At 38.8% G+C, this 11,561-nt stretch overlaps 1 protein-coding gene and 2 long non-coding RNA genes across 4 annotated transcripts in view; 2 read left to right on the top strand and 1 right to left on the bottom strand.

Annotated features, from left to right (window-relative positions):
• LOC139971815 (uncharacterized) overlaps positions 1–9,961 on the top strand; it is a 75,959-nt gene extending 65,998 nt beyond the window's left edge. For both annotated transcript variants that reach the window (XM_071978569.1, XM_071978568.1), the window contains exon 2: positions 6,995–9,961. In XM_071978569.1, the coding sequence (XP_071834670.1) occupies positions 6,995–7,956 (962 nt within the window). In that variant the 3' untranslated portion in view covers positions 7,957–9,961. The remainder of the gene's footprint in view (positions 1–6,994) is intronic.
• On the top strand, positions 161–3,480 carry LOC139971816 (uncharacterized). Its single transcript, XR_011794491.1, has 3 exons — positions 161–318; positions 1,042–1,262; positions 1,789–3,480. It is a non-coding gene; the product is annotated as an uncharacterized lncRNA (long non-coding RNA).
• On the bottom strand, positions 2,864–5,651 carry LOC139971818 (uncharacterized). Its single transcript, XR_011794493.1, has 4 exons — positions 5,169–5,651; positions 4,647–4,726; positions 3,702–3,939; positions 2,864–3,001 (listed from the first exon to the last, which is right to left on the bottom strand). It is a non-coding gene; the product is annotated as an uncharacterized lncRNA (long non-coding RNA).
• Positions 9,962–11,561: the final 1,600 nt, after the last annotated feature.

Here is an 11,561-nt window from a genome sequence, read left to right on the forward strand (position 1 = left end):
TGGGGAGACAGTCTGTACCAACTGGCCTTGTACAATAGGTCCGGGGAGACCAAACGTACTGGTTAATCCAGTATAAACTGTCCTGTGGGACTGGGACAGTTTATACTGAATATGGAATATTTGCGACAGTTTGTACTGCTACACCGGAGGCATTGACACACAGTATTTAGATAGCAACGGCGAAGAAGTAAGGGAAATGGAGGACATGGTGGACGATCGTGGGGAAGTTTTTCCCTACATGTTCGAACCGGAGACCAGCGAAGAGGAAGCGGGATCGGACAGCGATGTCGAAATTGATCGTCTTGACGGAATATAACGGTAACGTTACGCCAAGCGTACTATACTGTATATAGGATAGTTGTGTCACTAGTTAGGCCTAGAACCGATAAATGTTTCCGAACTTTGCTCATACACGTAGCTAGCCAATTTGTTGATGGGGCAGCAAAATTAACATGAATGTGCGGTCGAGTTAAGTTAAGGAAGTTACTATTTTCCTTAAAAGTTGTGGCAGCACATGCCCCAGGAACATGTCACACAGACATATTTCAATTGGTTAGTAGATTGAAGGAGCCAATTAGAAGAGTGCACAACAAATTCAGAGGTGGCCTATTATTAATTTCCTAGCAGTTGTAGGCCTTGTGGTAAATTAGTGAAGTTACCACAAATCAGGGAAAGGGTGGGGGGAGGGAGAAGGTGGCACCTCACACCAGCTTTTTGTCATTTCCGCTTGAGCTAATTTCATAACCAGATTTTCTCAATCTATGGAATGGATTCAGAAGTGGGAAAGAGTTGGAAACGAGGCAACATCGGCCTGTTTTATTTTCCTTTGCAGCATTGTCCCAACAGAGGCAAGACTTCTAAGAAGAGGCTACCTCCTCCTTACTAGTGATGTTACTTGTAAGGAGCTTCAACGGTAGATTGCCCTTCAGAGGTGCCCCTTTTCTATTTTGACATGTTAGTACAGTATGCCCCAATAATTGAGGTTGGTATGAAGTCATTAATTGGCTCTTTATTATTTGAACTGGTTTGTATTGTTTACAGGTGTCATTGTGGCCAATGTGCTGTGATGCCTACAGCAAGGGAGTGTAGATGCTGCAGCGAAATAGATAAGTAAGGACTGTGATGGATGAAGAAGGTGCTGCATGCATCACCTTACACCCAGGTTTTGAAGCTATGTGCCTGAACCCATTGTTTCTTCAGACAGCCTACTACATGTACCGTCAACAGTATGGTGGACGTGCACAGGAAAACAGGATCCAAGAGTAAGTATAGAATACATTATTTTTGTTGTATACCTTTATTCATTGCTCTGACCTGCTTTTGAAAGATGTAACAATACAGAGGGTGTATTCATAGTTTAGTTTTGTTTCGTTGTGAAAGGAATAACATTAAGATATAGATTTGATCAAGAAAATTTGTGCACCATGTTCAAAACCTGCTTCTGATTAGGTCATTTTGTCCAAAAACTGGTGTAATGCCCTTGAGGTTAACCCTTATCATGCTGACTGACATAGTAGTCATTAACACTGAGCCATGGAACCAAATGCCACACAAAAAATGTCCATCATGCTTGTGCACGATCCATTTACAAATTTTAGTCCCCGAGATACAATGATCAGTTTGTATAAATGGCATAGCTAGGCTTACTTTAGTGGAGGCAGATTTAGGGGCCAAGCAAATTCTGGAAATCATATAGAAATTTATTTTAAAATTGACGTCCCCAGATGGCTACTAAGCTTTTGTGTGTCTTCGTCTTTTATAGCTGGTTTTCATATGATTATTTTACAGGAAATACAGACACACAGCATACAGACAACTTGCACGGATGAGCTAGCAGTTTTTAGGGAAGGAGATTTGTGTTGTTCTCCCATCCTATGCAGTAAGGAGGATTAGAGAAGCTTTACCATCTGAACAGTATGAAGGATTTAAATTATTAAGACTGTGAGAATATGGACTGTTTATGCCAAGTCATAGTATCAATTCTGCAAAGTTTTATAGAAACAGGGTTCAGTCCTGTCTGTTTTGTGGCTTAATGGTGAACATTTTGGAATTCCAGCTTACATTTTTCTGGTTCATGGTATTAACTACAATCTTGGATGAAATTTTACATTTTCAAGTTTGGGAAGTACATAACAGTAATAAATAATAAAAACTCAAGTTAATTTTTTGTATTCTCTCTGGTAAGCAAAGCTGTCACTTCTAGTAGCCTGCCAACAAAATCTGGATGATTGAAATCTCAAATATACTAGGTTAAAATAGAAGAATAGTTTGAATAAAGTACCCTAAACCACTATGTCAATGGGATCTGGAGAGCTTAGGCTTTCATTTAAATAAAAGTGTAATGAGAATCAATCTGAAATTGTTCATTAATCCATGGAATATCAAGGTTACTTGATCATAAATGAGATAAAAAAAATCACATTTTATTCCATGCGGGGAACAAACAGCAAATTTCTGTCAATTCTTTTCGAGAAAAACCAAAAATTGGCAACATGTTTGAAACACCAAAGTTGCATACAAATAGTAAGTCAGCATGAAATTTATATTTATGAAGTCTAAGCTCTCTAGAAAGGAATACTTTTCATTGGAACTTTTTTTTAAATATAATGTTATCATTACTAATAGTTAGTTACAATGGAAACCAGATGTAAGTAAAACTTGAATGTAAAACTTTAGCAACTTCCCTAAAGGCTGGTAGGGACCTGTTAATTAACACTGCTCTGCAGCTGTGCCATACACCATGTGAACAGACGATTCACAGAGTCGATTGCTCCCCACTACAATGAAACAAAATTAGAACTTGGGAGGCCATCAACTACAGTACTTCAGCAAAGCTTTTGAATCTGCTTCGGTGGTGTTTTATGGCATCCTCATTGTTCGGATGAACATAGGAGCTTGCAAGGGGTGGGGGCTCTTTTCTGACAGGAACAGGACACTCCTCTCCCAGAGTTCCACTTCTGCAGAAGTTGTTGCAAGCAGTCAAGAAGTTCCCATACATAATCTGTAGAATAGTAAAGATATAAAGAATAATATAATAATAGTTCTTAAAAACATACCATTTAGATAGAGGCATTCCAATCACTCCATTTCAGTCAATAGGCATGGCACAGTTGTTGGTCAAGTCTTTGGATGCCCAACTAAGGCGACATCCTCAATTGGTGTGGATACATGGGTCAGGTTTTACCTGACAACTTGTGCCTGAACAATTCCAATATATTTCTTACTGATTACAACAAAAACCCTACACCTGTTTGTGCACCTAATATTATGGATTATGTCATCTTCAGCAGGATGTGTGGTCATTGTCTCAGTAGCCTAACCACTGTTTATGTAGTAAAGTAAACATGTGGACAGAGTAACATCCTTTCCCATTCCCTTGTAATCCATGGTAAAAGAGTGTATAAGATGCAACTTTCACCATTTGTATTCAGTAGCAGATATCCAGCCAAGTGAAGATATAATATACTCTGTTAAATCCAACTACTTGTTTGTGCCTTTATTTCTTGTTCAAATACAGCTGTGACAACTCTACCAGATACAGTATGTACAGTATATGCTAATTGAAGTAAAGACTGATGGCCTCACCACAAATTCCAGACTGCCCACAGTGTTGGTGTCAAAATTAATAATGATCCTCTTTCCAGAAAGTTATGGCACCAATTGATTTTCCAGACTAATCTACTATCAATCTTGAAAATTACCTTGAAGGGTCATCTTTGTCATGTTCAAATGAGTTAACTGATGGAGTGTAGTCCGGACTACCTGGCAGTTTTTCGGTGTATCCCGATGTGGATGCCACAGCAGCAGACGGACCATCATCGCCACTGTGAGATGGCCCTGGTTGCTTTGATGGTGTTCTTGTCTCTGTTGGTCCAGTCAGCAACTTCAATGGTGGTAGGGGGACCAGTGAACACTGGACTTTTACATGTGTTACATTCACTGAAAATTAGAATAAACGCTTATTATACCACACACATACAGTAGGCTGCTCTTGGACAGGGGTCAGCTGCCTAGATGGTTCACTTATCTTTTCTGAAGGAGAGCATATCCTCCTGCTTTATGTGGCTGCAAAAATATGGGCCACTCACACCATGAGCATTGCAAATGACTTCAGCTTGGTTTCATATAGTATAACTACAATGTAATCTCCCTTCTCTCAGTAACTATAGCTGTAGCCTTTATATTTTCCTGTGAAGCCATCAAGTATAGCCCCCTCAACCACTCTCATCAGGCAGGTGGATATGATGGATAAAATACAATGTATATTATCCCCTAGTCAGCCTGCCCGATGTGCAGTTTTAATTGCTATTTTGCTTTCAACGAGTACTGTTTCTAAAATTTTGGCCCCTGTACTCACTTCTGCTATAGAATACTCTATAGATGTATGAAAGTTTTCCATTCTTCCTTGTATTACCCTAGCTTACACTTCTCTACCACATTTTCTCCCCCAACCCCCCTGCCTCCTTTTTTGTGTGGTAGCTTGCCCCCCCCCCCCATATACATGCCTCAATGTTTTTCTGGTGGAGATTCCTTGTATCCCGTTCAAAACTGACTACTTAAATCTTTAATGCCTGTCACCACCCTCCCCTCCCCCAGTTCCCAACTGTTTTTCGGTAATATCAAGCACATGTCTATAATCATGCTACCTTTTGATGGAGATGTACATTCTGCAGAATCCTGCCTTTATTTTCACTGCAGTTGGTTGGGGAACAGCTTCTAGATTAATCTAAATATTGAAAATTGGGAAAGAAAATAAGAAGGAAGTTATGAAAGTTCATTTAAGAAAGCAGTTTGATATGTTTGAAAGTACCTGTCACAAGCGTTTTCTCTTGCAACAAAAATTGCAGCCCGACCAACAAAAATGGCAAAAAAAAAGGATGTCATTTACTGTGAAACATATGAGCTATGACTCTGAGTACAGGTGGGAGCACATTATAATATTGGGCAAAACGACATGTAAACACCTTATGCTTGTTATTCTGGATTTTTCATGATGTACCACAAATGAAAGTTAATATAGCCCTAGCCTACGCATAACTTTATCGTCGCCGTACCTAATTTAGGGCCTAACTAACTGAACGAGATTATAAGAATTAGCCTACTGTAAGATAGTAATAATACCAAGTTAGTCATTGTTGTAGTAGGCCTAGGCCAGAAATTACACTTACTCTTTTCCGATCCAGCTTCGCAACTACTGGTCTACTTGTTTCTATACCTCCTCGAGATTTGAAGATACTTTCTCCAAATAGAGAAGGAACGGCATTTTCTTGTAGACGGCGAGCTGTTGGTGTTCCAAGTCCAAGTTGCGCGGATAGGCGATAGGAAACGAAACTTTAACTAGCACTGCACACATAAGATTCGCTCGAAGGTCCAAGCCAATCTTTACTTAGGCAGCTAGGCTGGCTGAGTGCACTGGTACTAAGCTATCGCTGTATACAGTGTTTGACGAAAACGAAACTTTCTTGTACTGTTGTGCACCCATTCTCATCTGATATTTTGTTTACTGTTGGTGACGTATTGTTTACGGCTTTGATCTCGGTTAGCATATTAGGCATACTTACTTTTGGTAACATTGGCGGTTCCCCCGTGACGTCATTATCTTTCGGAATTAGCTTGGTTATTAACTTAATTAAAACAGCAAAGAAACAATTGTGGATTTGTGGAACTCCAAATTTGGAATATAGGGTTTTGATATGTAGCTTTTCAATTTGTGTAAGTTTGAAGGAAATCTGTTACGTGTCATTTGACCTTTAAAGAATTCCCCAACCGAGCATTTGCCCAGAAAATATTACCCATCTTTTTTAGAGTGTACCGCACAGTATCATTCAAACAATCAACACTTTATCTTGTTAAGACAGTACAGTACAGTACAGTATCATTCAAACATTCAACACTTTAAGATAGTACCGCCGCACAGTATCATTCGAACATTCAGTACAGTATCTAGTAAAGATAGTACCGTACAGTATCATTCAAACATTCAGTACATTATCTTGTAAAGCTAGTACCGCACAGTATCATTCAAACAATCAGTACATTATCTTGTAAAGATACAGGTAGTACCGCACAGTATCATTCAAACACTCACTACATTATCTTGTAAAGATAGTACCGAACAGTATCATTCAAACATTCAGTACATTATATTGTAAAGATAGTACCGCATAGTATCATTTAAACATTCAGTACATTATCTTGTAAGGATGGTACCGTACAGTATCATTCAAACAATCAGTACATTATCTTGTAAAGATACTGTAGTACCGTACAGTATCATTTAAACATCCAGTACATTATCTTGTAAAGATAGTACCGTACAGTATCATTCAAACTTTCAGTACATTATCTTGTAAAGATGGTACCACACAGTATCATTCAAACATCCAGCACATTATCTTGTAAATATAGTACCGAACAGTATCATTCAAACATTCAGTACATTATATTGTAAAGATAGTACCGCATAGTATCATTCACACATTCAGTACATTATCTTGTAAAGATAATACCACAAAGTATCATTCAAACAATCAGTATATTATCTTGTAAAGATACTGTAGTACCGTACAGTATCATTTAAACATTCAGTACATTATCTTGTAAAGATGGTACCGTACAGTATAATTCAAATATCCAGTACATTATCTTGTCAAGATAGTACCGTACAGTGTCATTCAAACATTCAGTACATTATCTTGTAAAGGCTAGTACCGCACAGTATCATTCAAACATCCAGTACATTATCTTGTAAAGATAGTACCGAACAGTATCATTCAAACATTCAGTAAATTATCTTGTAAAGCTAGTACCGCACAATATCATTTAAACATTCAGTGCATCATTGTCTAAAGTTTTGAAATCATTGTGTACTAGTGTCAGTACCGGTATCATTCTATATGACGTTAGTACGTAATCCTGCATGAAAAACTATAAAATCTTAGATCATTTTGTAATTACTTAAATACAAACTTGTTCATTATATTTCCCTTTACAGGTGACAGAAAAGAACAGATGAAAAGTAAATATCCCAACAGCACCATGCAAGGAAAAATTGTAATATTGGTTCTTTTTTCAAATGTGGCTTTGGTCGCTGAAGATCGCGTTCCTTGTTTGGATTACAGCTACAGAGGATTGGACAAGATCGAGATTGACGACTGCACAGACCTTATACAGGGTGATAATGTTAGCGCGTGCCTTAATGTTTCAGGGAACCATCTCGAAGTTCTGCCATCGAACCTTGCTACTTGTAATCCCCATATTCGACAGGTAGATATCAGTAATAATTACTTCAGACAAATACCATATAGATCTCTTGGTGGCCTTCATAGTTTGGAAGACTTAAATGCAAACGATAACGGTATAACATCTGTGGAAGCAGATAGGCGATTGGTTAGTCTAACCAAATTATCAGTTTCATCCAATTCCCTTCAAGAAATTCCCAAAAACTTCTTTTCTATTTTTCGGGGATTGATTACAGCTGATTTTTCGTATAATATGATCACTGAAGTACCCTGTTTCATTGGACTACATGGTGTTAACATTTCAGAAATTGACTTGCGGAACAACAACTTGAAAAAGCTGAACTTGGATTATTTTGTACAAGAGAAATATGTGAAACATATTATTGTTACCGATAGTTTAATGGAGCTCCATATCGAGCGATCTCATAACACGTCGAAGGTATTGAAGATTTTCATCGATAATAATCAAGAAACAATCGATTGTGATCAAAACATCGGTGAAGGAAACAGATCCAAGTTGAATGTTACCCTAAGTCAGTGTGTCTTCTCCAACGGTACACAAGGTAAACTAGAGATTCTTCCGGCGATATTTACCGAAAGCCCAGACGATGCAATTACCAGTACTCACTCTACTTCAGGTGCATCGACCATACATGGTATTCGTGTAATAGCCGCAATTCCATCAATGGCAGCAATTCTAAGATTTCTCTCGTGACAAGAATATATATTTTAGGCGCACAGACTACAATCATACTTTCAACCTCGTCCTAATACTTGTCTGTTTGAGCTGTACGTGAATCTTACGGAAGGATCGACGGGACATCACCATGCAATGCGATCATCTTGGCTTTCCGTGGTGCTGCACTGGTGGCGACGCAGCTCGTATCGTATCGTCTTCTCTCAATTTTACCCATTTCATCGTGCAATACTGTTCTCACGTCTCATTTCCTGCTGCAATATGGATCTATCCGTACTTTTCACCGTTTTATGTGTTTTATTAATCGTTTCATCGTCTGGTTTGTGTCAAAGTATGGATTTTTTGACTTACACAACTCACAGTCATCGGCCTATACAGTATACGGCATCTGAACTACGCTCGATTAAGCCTAGGCCTGGCCACCTTGCCGTAGAACTGCTGAACATGGAACTGCCTTGTGAAATGAAGAAAAGAAAACGAGGGAAAGCAGGGGGAGTAAGGAAGAGACTCAATGCTCGTAAGTTTAAACCATACCTACCGTCGATCATTATGGGAAATGTTCAGTCGCTGAATAACAAAATGGATGAATTACACAGCTGTATGAGTTATACGCGGGAATTCAAACACATCAGTATGATGTCCTATACAGAGACCTGGCTCAATGGATCTATTCCTGATAGCTGCGTTGATATTAATGGTTTTACACTTATACGGGGAGATAGGGACCCGGAGCTATCACAGAAACAGAAAGGAGGGGGAGTTTGTCTTTACGTGAATGAACAATGGTGCCACCCCAATCACGTTACATTGAAGCATTACTCATGTTCGACGAATGCCGAAATTCTTGCAGTAGGACTGCGGCCGTACTACCTCCCCAGGGAATTCTCCCATGTGATTCATCTTACAGTGTATGTCCCCAACCGCAATGTCGCCACCCCTGCTGCTAACGAGCTATGTACTATCATACAAGACCTTGAGATAGCACATCCCAATGCCTTCATGGTAATTGATGGCGACTTCAATCATTGTAGTTTGAAGAGGAACAATACTAACTATTATCAACACGTACAATGCCCAACACGAGATGCCGCAATCCTGGACCTCTGTTATTCAAACGTGAAGGGGGCTTACACAGCTAAACCGATTACCAAACTGGGAATTACTTGTAAAGTTAATTTGGTTACATATAGTATGCCCAAAAAATATGAAGAAAAAAAATGAACACTTCTTATTTGGCTATTTTATGGAAAAAAGTAAGGACGCATTCAAAATTGACAGTTTTCCTTTGATCTAGTATTCTATACTCTAAGGGGGTAAGTTTGGGGCAGCCGTTCCCATGATTGGACGAGAAAACTAACCGATACAAGCAGACAGCTGGTGGCCAGTTTGAAGATCTTTCCAAGGAAGAATATGACTTTTGTAAAATGCTTCAACATAACCCACCGTCCGTTTGTTTGTTGTTTATTTTTTATTGCAGTGTTATTTATTTATTAATTCTTCCATTCGTAGTATTCCTTCTAATACGTCTAGTATTCTCTTCCCGAGGGAACTCGTGAGACTTCACTTGAGGTAACATCGTCACGATCACAATATCAATGTAAGAGGACTAAAGGATTAACAGTGGATCGAATCATAGGCGTAGGAGCCTCATTTGATTTGGGGGGGGGGGGCTGTAACGATTTGCCCGAAAAACATAACCAAATTTTTTTCGCGCGCCCCGCGCGCGTTCCACATCTTAATTTGCATATCATATAGGCATTCTTCCGGTTACTACATCACATGCCAATAACATACAATCATTTCCTGTTTTATTACGCTTCCATATTGGTTATAATTATTGGGGAAGTCGTTACAACAATAATGATTATAATAATAATATAAGTTTAACCATTGAAAAACACATTGCAAATTCTTCTTCTTGCCAGTGGCGGAGCTATAGGGGTATTGGTCAGGGGGGAGAGAATGGTCTGTAGGGGCGCTTTCGACACTATCCAGTGGCGTATGAAGGTACTTTTGAGTGAGGGGGGGCTGAAGACTGATGGCCGGCCTGGGGGAGGGGTCTAAGGGAGGGGGTGCTCCAAATGAGATTTTTTTTTCTCATTTTGAAATGAAAAAGGGGTTTTCTGACTTGCGAAGCGGGGGGGGGGGGCGGAATGATACTTCCACCCCTCCATATTTTTAACTGGGGGGGGGGCGGTTCCTACGCCCTTGGATCGAATTATATATGACTTAGAAGTCTCGCTCCACAGTTGGACACCGTAACAACCATGGAGGGTCATGTGACGTGTGAAGTGCTACTTAGATATTATTTATCCCAGTTCCAAACGATAACAGTTTCCTATAGACACAAGAACGGGCCTTTGCGGTACAATTTAGAATTATTGCTTAGGTTTGGATGATAGTGGTGTTGAGATGTACTTGCTCTTTGTCGGATATGGTTGGACTCCGTCTACTATTGTAACATCTACTGTTAAGAGTTTCTATGCTTACGGTCACGACGGTCACTCCCATCATGTGACGTGCATATATAAACGGCGTATACAGCTCTGATAAACTACATGAGTTCCAGCTGCAGTTGGATTAGTAGAAAATTACTCAAATTTTGATTTGAAAATTGCGCTACAATTTGGATAACAATTATATATCATTAAGAAATTAGACTCCATTGTTCGCATAGATTCTCCAGCAGCTTTGTATAGTAAGAGATCATGACATTAGTTATTGTAGAATATTCAATAAGTACTATAAGAGTTAAGTGCTGCAACTGAAAGCACAACACATGACCCTCCATGATTGGTACGGTTTTTGGCGCGTCTTCCTATAGGGACCAGTCGGCTAGTATTCACCTGGCTACATACATAGGCCAGTTAAATATTGCTGTATGACTTGGCAGTTTTAAACTTCAATTCTGTATTTGCTTGTTTTATTAACCTTACCGTTTTAAAAGCAATACGGGTACAAGTTTGTTGTTCTTAATCTATCTATCTGTATATATATATATATATATATATATATATATATATATATATATATATATATATATATATAGCCTATATATATATATATATATATATATATATATATATATATATAGATACACACATTTATAATGGTATTCACTTTTAAGAGATTTGGTTGACCGTTTTAACTGACTTTATTTGGTGTATTCGAAGCTGTTATTGATATCAAAGTGTTCACGCATAGAAATGTTCGTTAACGAAAAGGGGACGGCCAAAAAAATGGTCCATAAAAGGAAATAGCCATGACATATTCAATACTCGATATGATACTAAATCGCCATACCGAGCATTGACCAAGCATAGACCAAGTTAACTTGAAATCATTCCGTGATTGACATCTTAAGTAAATTCCGTGCATCGTATGAAACTTAATTTTTGTCTTATACACACTGTGGGTCTCATTGTGGGTCAATATAACATAGGTAAATGAGATATGTACGTATATGCCTACCATATAGTATGACTTTTTTTTTCTAAATCTTCGTCAAGGAGTGTATCACATGAGGGTAGTGGGGGCACGTGCCTCCTCCCCTACCCTCCATCCAAACTTTCTTCCAAATGGCTGTATTTAAAAACACATGCAAAAAGTCATATAAACTGGGG

The sequence above is a fragment of the Apostichopus japonicus genome, chromosome 8, assembly GCF_037975245.1.
Source record: "Apostichopus japonicus isolate 1M-3 chromosome 8, ASM3797524v1, whole genome shotgun sequence".
In the NCBI taxonomy this organism is placed as follows: domain Eukaryota; kingdom Metazoa; phylum Echinodermata; class Holothuroidea; order Aspidochirotida; family Stichopodidae; genus Apostichopus; species Apostichopus japonicus.